This window comes from Vanessa tameamea, chromosome 28 (genome assembly GCF_037043105.1).
Source record: "Vanessa tameamea isolate UH-Manoa-2023 chromosome 28, ilVanTame1 primary haplotype, whole genome shotgun sequence".
Taxonomy (NCBI): domain Eukaryota; kingdom Metazoa; phylum Arthropoda; class Insecta; order Lepidoptera; family Nymphalidae; genus Vanessa; species Vanessa tameamea.
This window is the reverse complement of record NC_087336.1, coordinates 298,725-320,816: the sequence shown is the minus strand read 5'-3', so window position 1 is coordinate 320,816 and position 22,092 is coordinate 298,725. Positions and strand designations below refer to the sequence as shown.

The window sequence follows — 22,092 nt, the reverse complement described above, 5'->3', positions numbered from 1 at the left end:
TCTCAATATAATTAAAAAAATAAGTTATGTAACTTAGATTTTATACATATTTGATTTTTCAAATATATACATTTTTTGCCTCGTTTTCATTAATTAAAATAGGGTTAGACGTATACTTTTTTTTACCACAGATTATAATATTCTGTTACATAAATAATGTTAACGTACAAGCCGAATCACAAATCTCACTCTTACAGTAATTAATGAATGTGTGGAAGAGACGTTAGGTTACTTGAGGTTAGGTTGTGATGGATTGAAATATGTATATTGCTATTATATACGGAATTTAATGATTTACTGGATTTAAATTTTGAGATCAGATATTTAATATGTATAGTCTATTCCAAACACAGGAGGTCAAAAGCCAAATAAACATTTGACATCAAATTGATGCGATATCATTGGTTGAGAGCTTGATTAATCTATGATATTCATTATGAGTTTGCCAAAAATAACGTTTTGAACGTCGATGAAACTGTTATCGGAACTTTGGACGTAAAATGAAAGTGGATATAAGTAGTTAAGTAAGTGTTGTATTATAAATAAAGATATATTAATCATAAACTCTTAGTAGTGCACAATACAGCTGAGCTATTAGCAAATCGCATTCCTACTTCGATTGGAATAGACTATAGTTGTAACAGTGGTCCAACTAGGGTGGTATTTATTGACGAGAACTTTCAGGAGGTTTATGATCAAATGGGTAACCTTATGGTATATGGTCTACCTGGCCGAAAATCGGCAATGTAAGTATTAAAACCTCCTCGAACTGTCAACAAGCACACCGTCCCTTGGGCCTCTAATTAAGTTTCATACCTAACCACTGTATAATTGGTCGATCATTACACTTAAGACTACATCTCACCTCTTCTAACGCGTTCCTGCCTCTTTCACACAATCAATGCACTACACTTACTAAAATCACTCAGTTATACTTCACAACACAACACAAGTATGCAGTCAGTGTCCCCCGGGCCCCTACGCCTTGTAGGAGAGCGACGGCTTGTCCTTCCGGCAGGCCTGCGTGGGCACGGGCGCCGACCAGTCGGCGGGCGCGGGCGTCGTGCGGTAGAACTTCGAAGACGTCCTGTTGAATATCGGTAGTAACTCGTTTGCTTCGTTCGATAGAGCCTGAAATTCAATTTAAAAAATAACATTTTACATAATTTACTTTTAAAATAACGCCATACGAAAATACTTAATGGAATATTACAATATTCAATTAGCTCATTACTTATATGATAAACAATATATTGAATTTAATAATAATTAATGTAAAATATGTGCAAAAATATTGGTCCTTCGAGCCGGACATTCGAATATAGAACATATGACTGACCTTCAAATATATAACTGCGTCTGTGCCGAACCCTTCACAGGACATGAGGACCAAGTCACCGTGGAAATACCTGGCGTATAATCTAGATATGGGTAGCCCGTAACCATAACCTGGAATCAATCATTAATCTTCGATTAAAGTAAAAGTAAGAGGTAATAGTAGTAGTAAAGTCAAGTTTTGAAGTTTATTAGAGACCAGGGCAGCACTCCCCACGATGTTTCCTTGATGAATTATAAGTACAGATTGAGTACATGGTATTTCAGTGAATATTAAATGGGGTTGGAACCCATAATCATCGGTTAAGATTCACATGTTGAGACCATGATATGACTATTCATTAAATCGTAAGGTAATGTTTTCTTTGATTTTGTTTAAATTGTACATTTTTGTAACTACATGTGAACCAATGAAGCTTAAAGAAAATATTGAATATTTTTTATACTAATATCCTCCTTCTCTAACGGTAGAGTGTGAAAGAGCAACACTCACCAGCCAACGGCACGGTGTGGGAATCCGACTTGGACGGCTGGGGAGCCGTGCTGTACATGTACTTGAAGAGCAGGTCGGAGACGCTGCGAGGTATGCCGCCACCTTTATCTGACATCTGGAAAAGGTAACTTTGTTGCTCATACTGAACGAATATTGAAGACGCCTTTCTGTTCGTCAGAAGAATCAGCTTCAACAAGGGAGATGAGGAATAACACCATCAGCAAATCTACTTGGTTTTAGGGCTTCGTGCAAGCCCATCTGTTTAGGTACCACCCACTCATCAGATATTCTACCGCCAAACAACAGTACTCAGTATTGTTGTGTTCCGGTATGAAGGCTGAGTGAGCCAGTGTAACTACAGGCACAAGGGACGTAATCTCTTAGCTCCCAAGGTTGGTAGCGCATTGAAGTAAGGAATGGTTAATATTTCTTATAGCGCCATTGCCTATGGGCGGTGGTGACCATTTACCATCAGGTGGCCATATGCTCGTCTGCCAACCTATGCCATAAAAAAGGCAATATACACAAGATATCGAGGCTACGACGGCCAATCTCATGGGAGATCAGCCAACTAAGCAAGATATTTTATTATTATAAGTGTGTTCGTTTTTTAATATATTTTTCTGTAGCAGTGTGTCATAAATAAAGTTTTTTTTTAATTTCAAATTAGGTTTGAACCCAAGACCTTATATCTAGCGACCAGATAAACGAGGCAGTCATTGTATTAAAAACCGTGCATCCCGCGCCGCTTATTAAATTTTATTGCAGAATTGTTAACAATTCCAATAAATTTTCTTCAGAACCATTTGGAGCTTGAGGACATATAATCAGAATATTTCTTATAACTGTATAATAGTTTCTTTAAAATTGTTTTCTTTTACACTATGCAAGGTCCTCTAAGACAACTCTAACACAAAATTTGTTGCCGGTTCTTATCGGTAGAATCTACATTCCGGTGATAACATTTAATATAATCTAGAAAACTGACGCTTCACTTGAATTAAGTATACTTAGGTATCAGAAAGAAATAAGGCACACTCGACCAACCTTAACGGACACGTCCTCCCTTCCCCGAACAAGATTAACCTGTATAGGGGGTGGGCAGTTCTCGTGAGTCTCCATGACAGCACGCATCGCGTTCTTGAACAGCTCGAACAGCATGTGGTAGAGATGCGACGGTACGTATACTATCGGCATCGGACGGTCGATTGGCGCTGAAATTTGATATAATGTCTTCTAAAACAAATTTCGGAAACTGCGCCCATCATTAACAGACACTCTCCGACGTAGGACTAACGGATTTCCGTGCTTTCCAAAACTTGGGACAATAAACAAACTTCCTAACACCAAGCAACTGACAACTTGTCAGGATAACTCATAAACTATTCGGTACTGTCTCCACCGTACTCTTAACACTAGAGCAACATTTCCGTCTCTATTTTATTATTTAGTTTGTAAGTTTAACATCTATTCCTGGCTCGCGACCTCAGATTATAATTCAACCGAAGACCTCTTTTGCTCCGAGACTTATGACAACTTTTGATCGTGTATATTTGGAAATCCTGTAACACCGCCTGGATCTTACATATTCTTTGCGGGTCGAATGTTTGTGTAAGGTAATTGTAAATAGGAGACACGATCCAGGAATACGGAGAAGGGGTACCATCGGATACATCTCCCGTGAATACGTATGTACTCGAGTAGTGCGGGCACTCACCGCCGTCCTCCAGCAGCTCGAGCTCGGGCGAGGCGAGGTAGTAGCGGTCGCAGAGGAAGCGCGCGTTCTCGTAGGCGTCGCGCACCACGGCCGCCACGTCGCACGCGGGGTCGATGGACCCGATGTGGCGGCCGCCGTTGCCCATGCCGTTCACGGACGCCTGCCGCGCGCCCAGCTGCTCGCCGAACAGCAGCGCTGGGCGACCACAAGGCCTCGATTAGTGGTCATGCTGAGGTATTGGTTGGTAACTCTTTTTCTCTAACATGCAAAGCGCTTATTACACCGAAAAAGAGCAAATATTTGGTATGATTTCGTAATAGTGTGATATTAACTTGCAAGTGAAGTAATTATCCGTAACTGTCCTAACGATTAGGTCTTCTCTCCTTCTGATGATAAGTCGAAGAAAATCCAAAGTCTTTTCCACTTTACCACATTGCTCGAGGATACGAGCCGTTTAAGTTTAAATACTTTGATATGATTTTCGAATGAATGAAATTAAGATTCGCTTCGCTCGCATTTTAGGGGTTGGTCGTAAGTGTTGAGTATAAAAAGGCACTCTATGTCCTGATTTAGAGTTCAAACTTGTTTCGTACCAAATATCATTAAATTTGGTTCTGTAAACTTTCACATTTACGATCATTATATATTGACAGAACTGCATACATACAGGGTTACCCAAGTCCCAGAAATCAACGTCAAGCAGGCCATGAAACACAAGACACAATACTGTCTCTGTCTGTCTCGCTCATACACGGCAAACTATCGTCACTATATTATAGCATTCGTACTCAATCGCATCCGTAGCTAGTTAAGTGACAAAAATAATTAACTTTTAATTGGTTTACATTTTTTTTCTACCTAATGTTAGGTGTAGTCTACTAAGTGTAGTACCATTTTAGAATCCAGACTAGATGCGCCATCTTTTGAAGCCACTTGCCAAAAGAGCGTAGTACATTTTTTTTACTAGACAGTCACATAAATATGGCCGATGTAATCTCTTTTGCATAATGGTTAAAATAAATGAAATAAATAATGCTTTTCTAAAACTGAGGCATTTTTGTATCGATTTTAGATTACGATTTATAAAACGATTATTCAGGCCCCGTTACACAAAAAAAAAAAAACAAAACACGGTCAAGATCCTTGGTCACAAAGCTGGAAAAACTGTCACAGAATGTCAATTTCTCTAAAAAGTTTATATTTTTTTTAAATTATTTATAAATATGTTTTTTCTTATTTTTCTGACAACTCACATCAATTGGCCTATCGTCCATTGCCGGCTTGACGCTCATTTCTGGCACACCCTGTATATATAATTAATACTATATTTGTTTGTACTTAACGCGTACATACGTCGTTCATCCTATTAAGTATTCGTAGCCTCACATCAGATAGCGCATCGTATCGAATGACTGCGAAATCATTCAAAGAGACATTACAACGAATTCCAGTTACATACGAGCAAAAAAAGTACAAATAAACTGAATTTCAAAAACAAAACATGGCCGATACGATAATTACAGTTTTATCAATTAAATAACAAAAACAAGATTTCATTTTTTTTATCTCAAAATACGTGACCCCACTGCCAGCACGCTATCCGTCTATTACATAGTATATAGATATATTAAATGTTATATATTTCTAAATCTTTTTTTGTATATAATATATACATTGATATTTACATATATAAACTGTATGCAGTTCTGTCAATTTATCGTAATACTACTTTTTTCTTGGTGGTAGAGCTTTGTGCAAGCCCGTCTGGGTAGGTACCACCCAGTAAGCATACACTCTACCGCTAAACAGCAATACTGTTGTGTTCCGGTTTAACGCCATTACTACAGGCACAAAGAACATTCCGTCTTATCTCATCGGAACGGTTAATATTTCTCACGTCATCTATCACATTTGCAAGATCAACCAACATTAGAAAAATAAAAAAAATCCTCACTGTGCTGATTGATGAGCATCCGTATGGATATCCGGCTCATGTAGAATCTGTCGAGGAAGTACTGGATGGAGTTCTCGATGCCCGGTTCGACTTCATGCGACTCCTTCAGCTCGAGGACGCCCTGCGCCATCGTCTGCACGACGTCCGCGTGACGGTTGCGTATCATGACGAGACGCTCGCAAAACCTGAGGAACAAGTTTGTCCGTAATAATCATAGCTACTAAACAACATACGAGTTCATTTATTTGTTTGGATAATTAATGTTACTGCTGTGCTCCCATTGGTCAGAATTAATTACTAAAAAAAATATAATCGACATTAAAGAAGTGTAAAATTTATTTATTTATTTATGCTTTATTGCACCACACTTAATAATAGATTATATCTAAGAATTAACATTTAAAAGTTGCTTGAACGCAACAGGCGGCCTTATCGCTAAAACAGCGATCTCTTCCAGGCAACCTTTGGACTGCTTAGTGTACAATAATTTTATAAATTATACTGTAAATAAAATATAATAACACACACAATATACATATAACTATATATATAATATAATACAAAATTTAATAAACTAATATAAATAAATGGACAAAGAAAAAACGACAAATAAAAGTCTTTCTTCTCTTTTAAAAATACCTAATGATTGAGCGCTCCTTATAGCCAAAGGTAATGTATTCCAAAGTCGAGAAGCTTCAACTTAAAAATTGTAAAAATATTTAATAAAATATATATAATACAAAAGTTCCCAAAGATTCAAACGTTATCCGAAAATTTTAAGACTTTTTCTATTATATATTATTGCTTCAAAGTAAAAATTAAATAGAAACACTGAATATAATAGACGCTTGTACAATGTTACATCGGTCGGACGGTAGGGACGCTAATAACAGGCAGTGACTGCCGTTTAGTAAAGTGGCTAGGCGTTTCATTGAATGACTAATTGACGTAGCTGCCTGCGACACACGTAACGTATTCGTAACTTACATGTATTTATTTCTGTTGAATTATTAAATGATTTTCACAGGCAAAACTTTAAATTGTAGACTTTTAAATATCTTTAACTATAAAAGAGTTGCCTTCTATTGCCTATACTTACTTAAGTGGATTGTCAGTTTAATATTTTCTACGACAGTTAAATATTTTCATTCGGTAAAATACGGCGACGATTTTTGTGACGTGTTAATTTGACGACCTCCATGGTCGAGTAGTGTGTACACCGGTTTTCATGGGTACGCCAATCCGATGTCCCGGGTTCGATTCCCGGCCGAGTCGATGTAGAAAAAGTCCACCAGTTTTCTATCTTTCTGTCATATCTGTAGGTCTGGGTGTTTGTGGTGCCGTCGTTACTTCTGATTTTCCATAACACAAGTGCTTCAGCTACTTACATTGGGATCAGAGTAATGTGTGTGATGTTGTCCAATATTTAAAAAAAAAATTAAAATTGAACCGAACTCTATCCTTTATTATTACCTCCTATAATTCCTACCACGAGAGGACAAAATGCAAATTAACAGGTACATCATTGATCGAGAGCTCGAATAATCTATGAAATTCATTATGGATTTGAAAAAATGGCGTTTTGAATATCGACTTAACTGATCGTAGCTGGAAGTCAAATTAAAGTGATAGGTAATCATTCCAGTCACCAGGTGTAACTGAAGGGGACAGTGGGAAACCTCTGGATCTAAAGGGAAGGCAATTAGGGGTTTAAAGCGTACGTTTTAGGCTTGTGGATTTTTTATGGTCCATCGACTTTTATTTCAAGCGTCCGAAGAATTCCTCCATATAAATCCAAAAAAATGAATACTCACTGAGACAGTACTGGCGGTTCGGGTTCCTTCTTCTCAAATTCGATGATCTCTTCGAACGACCTCTCGTACCACTGGTTGACGAGGCCCACGGAAGGCATACGCAGCAAATTCTCCGGGAGTAATGCTATCTCTTTCATTATATTCGCTAACCTGAAATAAAAATGAAAATAAACACTTTAGGAGTTTATTAAATGAGTATCATGTTATCATTCATCAGCTCGGTGATTTATTATTAGATCCAGTGGGTAGGCAGCCGAGATATCTCAGTGCTTAGAACACGCATCTACACCGACGACTTTGATTTCAATCCCAGGCGAGCACCACTGAGTTTTCATGTGCTTAATTTGTGATTATAATTAACCTCGTGCTCGGCGGTGAAGGAAAACACCGTGAGGAATACGGCATGTGTCTAATATTGATGATATCTGCCACAACTCGTATCAGAGCAGTGTCGTGGAGTTTCTCAAAAACCTTCTCCTCGAAGGGAAAGAAGGCCCTAATCCAACAGACATTACAAATAAATCCCCGTTTGTCTGTAGTTACATTGGCTCACTACGCATATATTAAGTATTGCTGTTTGCTGGTAGAATTTGTGATGATCGGTGATACCCGATTGTTTTTTATGATATCGTTAGGCGGACGAGCAAATGGGCCACCTGATGGTAAGTGGTCACCACTGTCCACAGAAATATTAACCATTCCTTACATCACCAATGCGCCACCAACCTTGGGAACTAAGATGTTACGTCCCTTGTGCCTGTTATTACACTGGCTCACTCACCCTTCAAACCGGAACACAACAAAACTGAGTACTGCTATTTGGCGGTAGAATATCTGATGAGTGGGTGGTACCTGGGTAGGTTAGGTTACCCGTCTGGGTAGACGGGTTTGCACAAAGCCCTATCACCAAGAAAAGTGTAAAGTTTTGTAGTCTCACGATAAAACGAATTACGAAACAAACGAGGCAGTTGATTACAATTAATATTAAGATGAAGACATGACACCTCAATAAAATGCCATCAAGCATCAATTAGAATAAAATTTTAACACAAATAGATGCTTAAACTGGTGTCATAAATTATAATCGACATGGATTCTCTGCACTCATAAACAAATCAAATCAAATCCTTTTATACAATATAGAAGCATTACTTACTTATTGATTGTCAAATTAAACACTACTACCTAAGAAAAACCGGCGAAATAACATACTAGTCACCGCGTTAAATAGCCTTTGATCTTTACTGTACCCCGGCTACGGACGGGTATTCAAAACTTCATGATCAGTGAGTAGTTAAGACATTAAAGCCTGATCAACAATACTAGTCAGGAAGACATAAAGAAATTTGATTTTCACGGATTACAGAACGTATGTCATTATTCAACGTTAGATATTAATTGGAGTTTAAGATGTCTGTTAATACGCGGTGATTAATGCACACAACATTATCGATGCTATGGTTATAATTAGATCAGCTACGAACTGTTATTACTTGTTACGAACTGTTATACGTCCCACCAAAAAAATCTACTGATGGTTCTTGAAACTTAAATTTTTATATATATTTTTTTTTGTTTTAAATAAAGTATTTAGATGACCAAAGGAAAGCTTAGTCTGCCCAAAATGTTGTAAATTGGATTATAAATGCTAATTTTAACAGCAATTTTACATCTTCTGTACTAATACTTATTTATTAACAAATTTAAAGTTCATTGATAAATAAGACATATTACTCAATACAAGACTATATTAAAAAAAAAAACTTTGTATCTCTTGATTACTAGACAGCATAATATATTTGAATTTAATTGTATATTGCATACTCTGTACTCCGAGTTTCAAGCCGGTTCTTCATGGTATAATCTACTTTCCGAACCAGATGTGGCTTTAGATTTTGAGAGTTAGGGAATAGAGAGTCCACCTGTTTTATACACTTGTACACTATATGTCCTGCGCAGTTGTGTGGTCACCCACGAGATTGACCACCGTTGTCGAAATCCGCCGGACGACGTCATCATCATCATAATACTACGTGATCAGTACTACGGTATCGAAGTAAAAACATCGTCAGATATACCAACCTACTTTTTAATACAAGATAAAATCTACATTAAAATTTTCAAAGCGTCTGCACGTCTGCAAAGTTCGATGTTCTTCAGCGGCGTGACGTTTCGGATCTTTTTGTCGCGATGGGAGCAATGACACTTGCTTTTAAACTGTTTTATACTCGGAACACATGTCCTTGTGACGTAATTCAATGTTAATAACATGTATCAATGTCGTTTATAATATTTTTATTTCGTACTACGCGTGACACCCCCACATACGTATCAATAAAAAAACTACAAGCCTATACGTGTATAGATATGTTCACTGACGAGGACGGTCAACACCATTGACGACCTCCGTGGTCGAATAGTGTGTACAGTAGTGTGTAGGGTTCGATTTCCAGCCGAGTCGATGTAGAAAAAGTTCCTGAGTTTTCTATGTTGTCTTGGGTCTGGGTGTTTGTGGAATTAGATGTATGAAGTTTTATAAATTCCACGCGTATAAAGCCGCAGATTCAGCTAGTAGGTAACAAATAAACTAACCTGACTGGCAGCTCCTTCCTTAGGAAGAGAAATGATTTCCTCTCGCAAGCGTTCAGCCCTGGAAAGAGAGGAAGCATGTTTAGTGCCATCGACAATAACGGATATAGTTCATTTCAGAACAGAAGAACGTATAGAAAATAACACGAGCTAAAATTAATATTCATTTCTATACAGATAGATAATATACATATATATACTCAACCAACATTTTAATACAGAGTACGTCAGTAAAGTACGATTAAATATATATATATATATATGTAGGTATATCATATCTCAATACTGAGTCCACTCTTTTATCTTGAATATAATACTTTATTGAGTGATATGCCTTAACTGGTGGTAGCTTCACTTAACATAGTTTATTAAATGACGATTCTAAAGTGCTTGAAAAATCCTACTTGAATAAAGTAGATTTTGATTATCAATGTTTTTTGACATGAGCTTTAAATTTCTTAACGTAACTTATATACGGGAAAGTAATATTGTTCAAATGTTTATCCGCGACGTGACGACGGCACGAGGAGGAACAATTACTCAGTAAGTTGACTAACGTAATACAACACCGCGGTCAATCAGGTGTCTATTAAGAGCTCGGTGTCGAGGTGTCGGGTGTCGGGTGTCAAGTACACCGCAATGACGTCAACTAGAGACCAGGTACTATAGTTAAACATATAAAACAATTATAATGTTCGTTGACTGTCTCGTTGGTCTCGTAGTAGGACTAAGTCGCCGCCGAGACGGCCATGATGCAGCAATCTGCATCATGGCCGTCTCACCGCACGCGTTCTAACCACTGGGCCATCTCGGCTCAATAGCCGAGATGGCCCAGTGGTTAGAACGCGTGCATCTTAACCGATGATTTCGGGTTCAAACCCAGGCAGGCATCACTGAATTTTCATGTGCTTAATTTGTTTATAATTCATCTCGTGCTCGGCGGTGAAGGAAAATATCGTGAGGAAACCTGCATGTAACATTCAACATGCAACGAAATTCTGCCACATGTGTATTCCACCAACACGCATTGGAGCAGCGTGGTGGAATATGCTCCAAACCTTCTCCTCAAAGGGAGAGGAGGCCTTAGCCCAGCAGTGGGAAATTTACAGGCTGTAAATGTAAGTCGACCCGAATAGAATCATCGGTTTTTTCAAATCAAATCAAATCATACTATACTTTATTCAAGTACAAACTATATTAAGTGATGCTACCACCGCATGGAAATGTAGATTCTACCGAGAAGAACCGGCAAGAAACTCAGTAGTTACTCTTTTTCAACATCAAAATCTAAATTTCATCTCTTTTTCAAAGTCTAGTACAGTAGTTCCCAAACTTATTTTTCTCGTGGACCACCTATTGGCATGTGCCCGTAATCACAGTTTGGGAGAAACACTAAAATCTATGAATTGGTTAGTGATTCTCTCAAACTGATGACGAGAAGGGAAAAAAAAAGACCTTTGGCATCAAGTATTTAAAGTGGTGATCAAGTTCATGTCTGAACAAGCATTAAGCATGGTCGGGCGGATAGCGCTTTGCAAGTCTGTACACGAAATTGTACGTAATATCGAATACGCAAGTTTGGACAAGTAACAGTCGCTTGCCTTATTAAAATATTATCTGCTTAGTTAGATACTTAAAACAATGTAGGTAGGCCCTTATAAAAACTGTGCTTACATTTTTGCTCTTTACTATCAAAAGCAGATACATTTTCGGAGACCACCATTAACATCTTATGGACCCCCATTTTTTATTCTCGCCTACGTAGACCCCCAGCAAGTCTCCTGTGGACCCCTGGGGGTCCACATGGACCACTTTGGGAATCACTGGTCTAGTAGAACACCGCAGTTCCCGAGATCCTAGGTCGACCCGAATAGATTTATCGGGTTTTTCTGTCAAGGAACTTTTATAACAAGCCTTGGAGACTTGCTTCAGAAAGCACGTTGGTACAGCGTCTGAACTCTTCGATTGTATCGGATTTGCCGTCGCTTCGCATTATGAGAGTGAGCACACACGCGTGCACTATAAACGATTTCGCACGATACATTTATTTGTGCCGCCATTCATGGTCGCAACTGCTGTATCGCTCAACCGATCATGACAAAAAAATTACAAATGTCGCAGCGCGTAACCGATATATTTCCGTCCGATTGTTTTTTGTGAATATTTGCGATAAGTAAAGTATTTCAATCGTTAAAGAAGATATACTGTCTGGCGTGTTATTCCGTGTCCCAACGAGATGCATGAGTAGGGTGTATCTGATGAGCGCAACTCTTTGGGTTCTTCATTCATTCATATATATATAAGCAGGCAGGATATGACGTCTAACAACATTTTCAAATGTTCAAAGAAAATAGTTACACATCGTCAAATTTGAAAGCGTACAAAGAAGGCTTCAATTTAGATAATCGCTTATCACACGCCAACACTCCTTTACGGAATCCGCTCGGCTCTCTCGGCTCTTCGATTATTCAATTTACTAAACAGCTGTCGATAAGACTATTTTCCAAATCAACGGTGCGGAAATCTGATACGTTCCGAGTTACATACGCTAAATTGACAATAAACCTTCGGATAATTCAAGGTCGTTTGTTTGCGACCTTCAAAAGTATTATTAAGTATTAGAATATTAAATATCCACACAATAAGGCATCACCAACTTTGGGCACTAAGATGTCATGACCGTTGCGTCTGTAGGTATACAGCCTCTATATTAAGTATTGCTGGTTTGCCGTACGATATCGGATGAGTGGGTGGTATCTACCCGGACAGTCTTGCACAAGGGCTTACCACCAACTAATGTAACGGAAACATTGTCTAAGTTATCCGATTTTAATAGAGTTTCTAAATACAAATTAATTATCAACCGCTTTGATTTTACTGCATTTTAAGTTTGAAACGTATCCCAGCAGCTCTGCGCTGCAGAATCAGATGACAAAACCCTCGCAGGTCCCTTCACGGTGTTATCCTTCGCCTACGTCAAAAACAAAAAAAATTGCGCGCGTGAAAAATTTCTACTCTTTAGCGTACTAAAACATTGCTTGTAATAATAACAATCTACTTTAATAATACAATTATTATGATAATTATAACTGCTTAAATCTCACCACCACCATAACACTCACAAATTCATAATTTTTATTTGTAATGATATAAATTATATAAAATAAGATAAGTTGTGAAGTTGGCTACGTCGAGTTCCGCGACACTTAGTTGGATATTTTGCGAGCAACTTCACAACGTCCTTTCCATGTCACCCTGTGCGCGGGCGTCATAAAAATCCATCCCCATATGATCAAAATTTATCATAGCGCACCAAAACAAGTATAATTTCATTAAAACCTTTCAATTACATAACTCAATGATGGCGAGTGCGTTGTCTCATACGTGTGGCCAAGCCGAATATGGAGGTCTGGAGGCCCTGGGGCAACAGAGAAGGGGGGGGGGGTTATTTATTTAAAAACGGTAATACTATAATATTACTATCACTATAATTTGTCTATATCTATATAAGTAAACATATCTTACATTAAAATTCTTAACTCGTTGGAACCTCTATTACCTCTAACCCCAGGACAGTTGCCCCGGTTGCCCTATCCTAAATCCGGCCCCTCATGTGACGTTTGCTTCCAATACATTCAGGAAATTATGAGAACATAAAAAATCACTGGACCATCTCCAATCCGCAAAAGTATTTAGGTGCAAATGTCAAAAAACGTCCAAACGAATCGTCAATCCGTTAGACGAAAAAACGCTCTTCGGACTTTGGACTCGTATTTATAAACAAGTTCGTCCTTGACTGTAGACGTGTTGTCAATTAGTATTTTTTAGAGCGGACTTTCCTCTTTGCGTTTATTATTATGCTCCGCCCAGACCGGTTATTATTATTCATCGCGTGTAATGGTTTCCTAACACGTTTGAATTTAGAATTATAATCGCATTACTCTCATCTAGTATTAATAGAATTATATTTCTCGGATCAATAACAAATCAATCAGTGAAGCGGAAAATGATACAACTATAAAAAATTAGGTAAAATGGCCATAAGACAATTCTAAATTTTAATTCAAATAATTTAAATCCAAAATAAAACTTCGAGAATTTAAAAAAAATGTTAACAATTACCGATAATAATGTCATTGAGACGTGATCACCTCAAAGTATAGTGAACCCAATGCAAAGAATATCATCAACCAAGACAAAATATACACAGATGTGCAGACTTATTAAAACACTCTTCCCTTTTTGTAATCCCTTAATAAAATAGGAACTTTACCAACAAGAAGATTGCTAATTTCTCTTAAGCTATGTCCAATACGTTTTATTTTCCACGCTCAGCCAGCGACCTCACTTGACTCGATCGTAAGTCTCGGTCATAAGTGGCTTATACGTTTGTTTCAACCATTTTTAGAGCGATTTGACATTCAGAATCTACATTTTACTGTGAGAATACATTATACCTGCTCTTGTGCAGCATCGCAACATCATGGCCTAAATTCAAATCATTTTGATATCTCGGCTTTGATCCAATGACAAGAACACGTGAATCTCGTTCGATTGCGAGTTGAATGAAAATTTCATGCGCTTATTTGTTGTTTAAAACTCTCGGACGAAAATCTGCCACGTGTGTACCACCCAACATGCATCGACCTTGAATTAGGTCGAACCTTTAACTCAAAAAGGAAAGGAGAGTTTAGCCCAGCTGTGGACATTTATAAGGTCACAGTATCTCGATTCGTCGTTTTGATAGATAATCAAAATCTAAATCAATATACAGATTTACAAGTACTTTTTAATTGGCATTTTTCAGAATTGTTTTGCACGAAAAGCTACCACCGGTTCGGAATGTAGGTTATACCGAGAAGAATCAGCAGTAAACTCAGTAGTTACTCTTTTCCAACATTTGAAACACTAAGTTATGTCAGTTAAATAAAATAAAATCATGCCCGAATGTCAAAGAGTATTAGCTCCTTCTTTATCATCTATATAATCTTGTATTGAATAATATGCCTTCTTATATACATATTTTTTACAAATGATTTGAATTTATAAAACGGCAAAATCAAATATCTGCGAAATTTGATTACAGAGACGGATAATGTTTGCAGGCTAGCCTCCCATCAGTGGGACATGCACATGTTCACAGCATCAGTCTGTAATGTTTACATCTATCTATTTTTAAAACATCTCTGTGCCATCCGCAGTGGACTATGACACAGGTGGACTTCGGAACCGCTTTGTTTATTTATAAAATGTTATTTATAAACATGTTTGCCCTTGGCGTGTAGACGAATATTTGCAACGAAATACATACTATTATTTATGAAGTCCTTCGCCTAAATACAAATTCGGCAATTTCTTCGAACCTTTGGTCTAACATTTAATATAATAATACTTAGACGCACGAGCAAGCGTTACGTGTTCTCCGAAGCACGGTAGCGTAACCAATCCCCATTTATCTGACACTGAGAAATTCTTGAAAAAATAACTCAAAAATATTCCAAAATCAATCAATCAAGGATTCAAAGCCAGTCGTAACATGCGGCCATATGAAATAGACACTCTGACGAGACCCACAGGACAGTTATCCATTTGAATATATGATACAATAATTTTACTTCTGCTCGTCAGAGTAGATACCACTCACTAAGCATATATTCTACCGCCAAAAAGCAATACTTCAATTGTTGTGTTCCGGTTTAAAGACAGTTAAGTTAATTAAAAAAGAGTTAATCAGTGTAAAAGACATGAGGTACATAGTTCTTTTCACCCACGAGGGCGTCTACGTCAAACTACGAGTAAAACTTAAAAACAAAGGTAATCATATAATTTAATTTGTATTTTTTGCTGGCTTTAGTCTTATGTAATCGTCTCACACACACTAAGACTTCTTGTAAACACGAACGACGCTCAATACTAGTGCGAGATTAGATTCAAAAGCGCATTGTATATGAAAGGGTTGTTTAATATCTCTTACGAAGTCAATGTCTATGGGCTATCTTTCTGTTCCTTCATGGCCAAACTATAAATCGATTTCGACGAAATTCGGTACGAAGCAATCTTGAACTCCATGGAGGGATAGATGACACTTGACCAACCCCTAAAACGCAAGCGAAGCCGCGGCTGACAACCAGTAAAAGATATAATGAAAAAAAACGCGACAGTATAATTTAAATCCTGTTGACACGGAGCCAAATTAATATAACAATTTGTTTGGAAAAGAAACAAATATTCGTTTATTGCGTAGTTGTAAGATTAAATAAAATTATTATTCTGATCAAACTGCCTAAGACTATTGACCTTCGTGAACGTTTTTGTTACGCTGAGACCGATGCGCCTGTCTTCAGTCAGTTCCAACCACAAGGGGACAAAAACGAAACTGTTATCGAAACTTTGGAAGTAAAATTAAAGTGGATATAAGTAGTTAAGTGTAATAGTGTTATATTATAAATAAACACATACTAGTCAAGGTAGGAGTATTAGTAGAATAGCTTGTGCTATTAGAAAATCGCACGGAATCCGTTCATCTAATGCTGGTTTCAAATACCCGGCCAATAAAAAGTCCAGTCCAAGGGAATCCAGAATTGGGCAATGTTGCCTACCGTCGAATCAGATGATATGTCTAAAGAAAGTATCTGTGTAAAGTAAAGTAATTTACCGACATCATAACATAAATTACTTTTATGTTCAAAATATTTTCCATGATCATCTCTGTCTGTTAATAATATTTGATCGTTTACACGGTGATAAGGGTCGTGATGCGATGCGGGGAGCTGTGATGACGGCTATCACGATTCTATCACGAAACACATCGTGAACATTAATTAGCACGATTATATATGTTTGGCTATAAATACATTTGAGAGTTTATAAATAGTCTTGATACTTGTGAACAAAGATGTCGAATACAAATTCGGTTGAACGTTTTCATTTATTAATTTGTTTTTCTATTGTTCCCATTTATTGCGGAATCATACACTGACGTTATTGGTATTAATATTCCAATTGCCTAAATTGTTCATTTCTCCTTTTGTCACACAACAATGATGCAACAGACGTCAATTGTTGCTTAGATATTTGTATCACAAGTTTCGTTGGCGTCGCTGAGGATCAGGACAGGTGTTAAGTATCCTATGTCTTTTTCTGTACTCCTAACTACGTGTGTGAGAAATTTAATAATGATCGCTTGAACAGTGAAGCCCTGAAAGAGTAATAAACGAACAAAGAAACAACAAGTTCGGATTATCGATATATTCGGATTTATAAAAACCAGCTTGGAAAAGTCCCACTGTAGGCCAAACGCCTCCTTCCATCTTTTAGAGATGGTCTGATGTTTATTCCATTATGCAATTCCAATGCAACCCACATTGATGGATACACTTGTGATTTTCATCCGACACATATACCAAAATACATGTTATACACAAAATTATTACAATACACTAATAAGTATGTTTATTATTTTAAATTCAATGTAATACGAGGCTAATTAAGCGTAACGTAAACATTTTGTCGGGATGAGGATGTCCTGTGTCTGTTGTAATGTTTACGCGAGTTTTTCTTTCATTATCAAAATAATTTACTATTTAAAGCATATTGGAATCTGTTGTTGTTTCATATCCATCTGTTCCAGATTATATATTTTCAGTAGACTCCTAAAAGAACTTTCAATCATGTTACAGAATTGAATCAAATACAAAGCTACCACTGCTTCGGAAAGTAGATTCTACCGAGAACTCTTTTCTACTTCACTTTATAACACAGATGTGCATTGTAATAGATTCGCGGATGTAATGAGGGGGGAAAACTGGTGAAAAGGAAACGGGGGACGCTCTAGGGGAAACGAGAAGAGAGACAAAGAACATGCTATTTAATGGGCGTGGTTATATTTCATGGTATTTGTGTGCAGAAGTTTCATTTTTGTTCAATTTGTATTATATGAGTCCTTATACATTTTGCAAGATTTTTCCATATTTACGGATACTTTGATTTTATTGTTATTTCTTTAGAGACAATTTTCCTTGTGTTTTTTTTTAATTTTATTTTGTTAAGGAAACAAACAGTACAAAGCAATACATTTAAACATTAGACAAATGCCAAAATGCTCAATGCAGTTTCCACAAGAAAACTATACATAACATTGCGAACAAATGAAAAAAAAAGTGAAATTACAATTCAAATAAAAAATTAACAAAATAAGTGACAATTAAAGTATAACATCAAAAGCGACTGGAGCCATTCTATAAAAAAGAAATGTTTTGTAGCTACATGTTTTATTACCAGCCAGCATAGCGATTTAAATTTGAGGATTTGATTTTTCGATGTAAAATATTCATATGCAGTATAAATGTCTATCAGTAGAAGTATCTGACTGTATAAGGAGACGTAGACTTCAGACACTTTTTTTTTAAGTCTTTTAAGGCGTATCATTTATCATCAAGGGAATTTAAGAGTACTACTCCGTTACAGTTTAACTTAGTATAGCCTAAGGCCTTTCTCAATCAACGTAAAATCGAATTTAAAAATAATTACTTACCGGCTGTGATTTTAAATAACTTACCTAGGCGGACAGCCAAGTGGCTAGGTTGGTGGGATATTGGATATATTTCTTACATCACCAATGCCCCACCAACCTTGGGAACTAATATATTATGTCCCTTATGCCCAGACACAATATGGCGGTAGAATATAAGTGCGACAAAGCCCTTCCATCAAGTCAAATCATTTAAAGTGTTTATCATCCCAACTATTTTATTTGTTTGATATTGATAGAGGATTACCCGTGATAATGATTATATTCGCGTGCAAATATATTTTCGATTGATTCGAGTTGAACTTGAGATAATTTTCATTGCTGTATTGTTTTTATCTTTCCAAGGTTATCGGTTGAGTGATCTGAGCCTTCAATGAACAGTTATATTGACTAGCGCTTGACCTTTGGTCGTGTAGTTTCTAGCTTAATACAAATTATACGTTATTGGCGTATCTGTTTAGGAATGCACATTGACGATGTGAGGGATTATTAACATTTCTTAAAACACCAATATCTATGAACGGTGGCAATTTACCACCAAGTAGCCTATTTGTCAGTTTACGTACAATGTAAGCGTGTGACGTTGATGGCGGCCTGACCGCTGTTGACTGAAGAGCAATATCTGTATCTTCATTCTCATAAGCCCGTGTGACGGCTATCTTATTTACGGTTTTACGAAGCACAAACATAAACATTTTTGGCAGAAAACTTGATAGCTTTATGACTCGGGTTTGCACTTAGAGATCAGCAGCCTGATAACTTATCCACTAGACCAACGACACAACGTTGAATGTTATGAAATAACGTATTACAAAAAAACAACTCTCTTTTTGTTTGCGATATATAATTAGTGCCTACCCTACCCAGCGGCAGTCAGACCGCTCCCAGCACACTAAAGGTACTCCTTACAAATTAGCACCTCGATGACAAAAGCTATATGTAGCGTATATTATTTTTGTCCCCCTCGCCATAAAATTAGAGCGCTCCTCGAAGTAACAGCTTTTAATTATCATGCCGGGTCTACTCGGTGGAATCGTACGATTGTTTCGAAAGTAAGTTAAAACGTATAAGCGTCAAAGTGTCCATTAAACTTTATTGTTGTTTAAGGTGAAATGAATACCAAAGAATTGGCTGTTTTCTACTCGCATGTTACCCACGATAAGACGGTGAGGAATAAGACTAATGAAAGGGCGAAGGTCTTTCTCGTCCTTGGGCTGTAACGACGCGAAGAGTTGACCGTGATTCTACAAGCATTGACTTTGGACGCAAGATCACAGTAAAATGGTTGTTTTTGAACTATAATTTCTTTATTTTGGAATATGTATTCGAATTCATTAACAGCCTGTAAATTTACCACTGCTCGGCTAAGGCCTCCTGTCCCTTTGAGGAGAAGGTTTGGAGTATATTCCACCAAGATGCTCCAATACGGGTTGGTGGATACACATGTGACAGAACTTCGTTGAAATTAGACACATGCAGGTTTCCTCAGGTTTTCCTTCACCGCCGAGCACAATATGAATTATAAACACAAATTAAGCACATGAAAATTAAATGGTGCTTGTCTGTGTTTGAACCCGCAATCATCGGTTAAGATGCACGCGTTCTAGCCATTGGGACATCTCGGCTCTTATATCTTATCGAATTCGAGTTCGATTTTTTAGAATTAAAATTTTAACATAACGATATCATTGCCTATTAATTAATTAGTTTTATTTAATTTGAGATATATTTTTATGATCCCTTTCGGGCGCTGTTTTTCTTTTTTAAATTATAATAAATCCTTGAAGTGATAAATCAAACAATATTTACAAGAAAATATTTATCTAATCCTCAAACATATACAAGATATTATTTCAATAACATTTCAGAACTTCAGATGGTCTATATAGATAGAAATATCTCCATCATTTTTTTGTTTGATGGACAATCGATTACTGTAGCGGTAGATACCGTATATTTTTGTGTTGAGATCGTGGTATCGATTCGTATATGTGACAAATCACTTTAAATACTACTAGCTATCTGCTATGCATGAAATGGCCTTGAAATTAAAATATATATATTTGTCCATCAGTTGCCATTTAGTACTATATCAGAAACTTACACGAAATCGAGCGACAGCTGTACCAAGATTCAATCCAGTCAATATTAGATTACTTACACCTAACCAATGGTACTGTCTCATCGATAGCGTTGTTTCCATCAACATTCTGAATCTGTTTTATTTTAGTGAAATATTATCAGCAAACAACACTATCTCGCCTTTGTCTCATAGGTCATTTGTGTATATGAGGAATACAAAATGTCCAAGAATTGATCCTTGAAGGACTCCCATACTAATTGAGGACTCAGCGGAGATTTATTATATTGTTAAGATATGAACTCAAAAGGTCGAACGCAGACTAATTCCCTAGTGGTATAATTCCCTGGTGAGACTTCGGCGTCACGCAAGCGTCATCATTTATTATTATAGCTAAGTTATAAAGATATAAGGATTTTGCTACGTAAATGTTATATTAGATTATGTTAATCTTGCTTAAGTGTGTACTTAGGATATCTATTTCACGACTTATTTATAGAGATCCGTTGTCAAATTCCGAAACCATATAATATCGTCGTCTTAGTCTTCGGTATTTTAAATCTATATTAAATTTAGGTTTGGAATAACTATTCTATGCAAATTAAGTCTTTTCAAAATGGAAGCGTTACATTTGCTTATTGTAACTGTTTGGTCAAAATAAACAAATACTATCTTGTAGGAAATAAGATATCTTATACATTATTAGTTATTTATAATATTTACTGAAAGTATAATCGGTATTTAATTTATAATCTTGTTTATGTTTTTCATGTTATCTGTCAATTTGGGTATCATTGTGGACAAGACCTGCGATAAAAACAATACATTACGATACACGACAACAATTACTATCTAACACCAAGCAGCAATTCTTAGTATTGTTACTGTTTGGAGGGTTTTTTTATGGCTTTGGTTGGCGAACGAGCGTATGGGACACCTGATGGTAAGTGGTCACCACCGCCCATAGACAAAGGCGCTGTAAGAAATAATTACCATTCCTTACATCACCTATGCGTCACCAACTTGGGAACTAAGATGTTTGTGCCTGTGATAACACTGGCTCACACACCCTTTTAACCGGAACATAACAATACAGAGTACTGTTATTTGGCGGTAGAATATCTGATGAGTGGGTGGTACCTACCCAGACGGGTTTGCACAAAGCCCTACCACCAAGTAAATCCAGTGTAACAAGCACAAGAGATATGACGTCCTAGTTCCCAAGGATGGTGGCGCATTGGTGATATGAGGAATGAGGAATATTTCTTACAGTACCAATGTTGCTGGCCCATTTAAGCGTCCGACTACATATGATATAAAAATTTGAATGCCTCAGTGTGTTAACTTTTGGCTTTACTTACTAGCCAACACTAAATACACGCACACTAGTAAACAAGTATGACGATTGGCGAGTGTTAAGTGTAACTGTTACGCACACCAAGATAATACAGTTGGCTCTTTTGTTTTAGTCCTTTTGTAGTGCACACTTTATCTAGATATACGTATAAACAATCTAAGCACTGCACTACTATTAAGTCTGCCTTTTGTAAAATATTTATGCTATGTGTAATAATGTATTT

General features: G+C 37.0%; 1 protein-coding gene across 1 annotated transcript in view; it reads right to left on the bottom strand.

Annotated features, from left to right (window-relative positions):
• Window positions 1–491: 491 nt before the first annotated feature.
• LOC113395355 (pyruvate dehydrogenase (acetyl-transferring) kinase, mitochondrial) overlaps window positions 492–22,092 on the bottom strand; it is a 46,856-nt gene continuing 25,255 nt past the window's right edge. The window contains exons 2-9 of the mRNA XM_026632957.2: window positions 9,906–9,963; window positions 7,314–7,463; window positions 5,500–5,684; window positions 3,546–3,740; window positions 2,876–3,042; window positions 1,829–1,943; window positions 1,340–1,449; window positions 492–1,131 (exon numbers count right to left, since the gene is read on the bottom strand). Of these exons, the coding sequence (XP_026488742.1) occupies window positions 979–1,131; window positions 1,340–1,449; window positions 1,829–1,943; window positions 2,876–3,042; window positions 3,546–3,740; window positions 5,500–5,684; window positions 7,314–7,463; window positions 9,906–9,963 (1,133 nt within the window). The 3' untranslated portion in view covers window positions 492–978. The remainder of the gene's footprint in view (window positions 1,132–1,339; window positions 1,450–1,828; window positions 1,944–2,875; window positions 3,043–3,545; window positions 3,741–5,499; window positions 5,685–7,313; window positions 7,464–9,905; window positions 9,964–22,092) is intronic.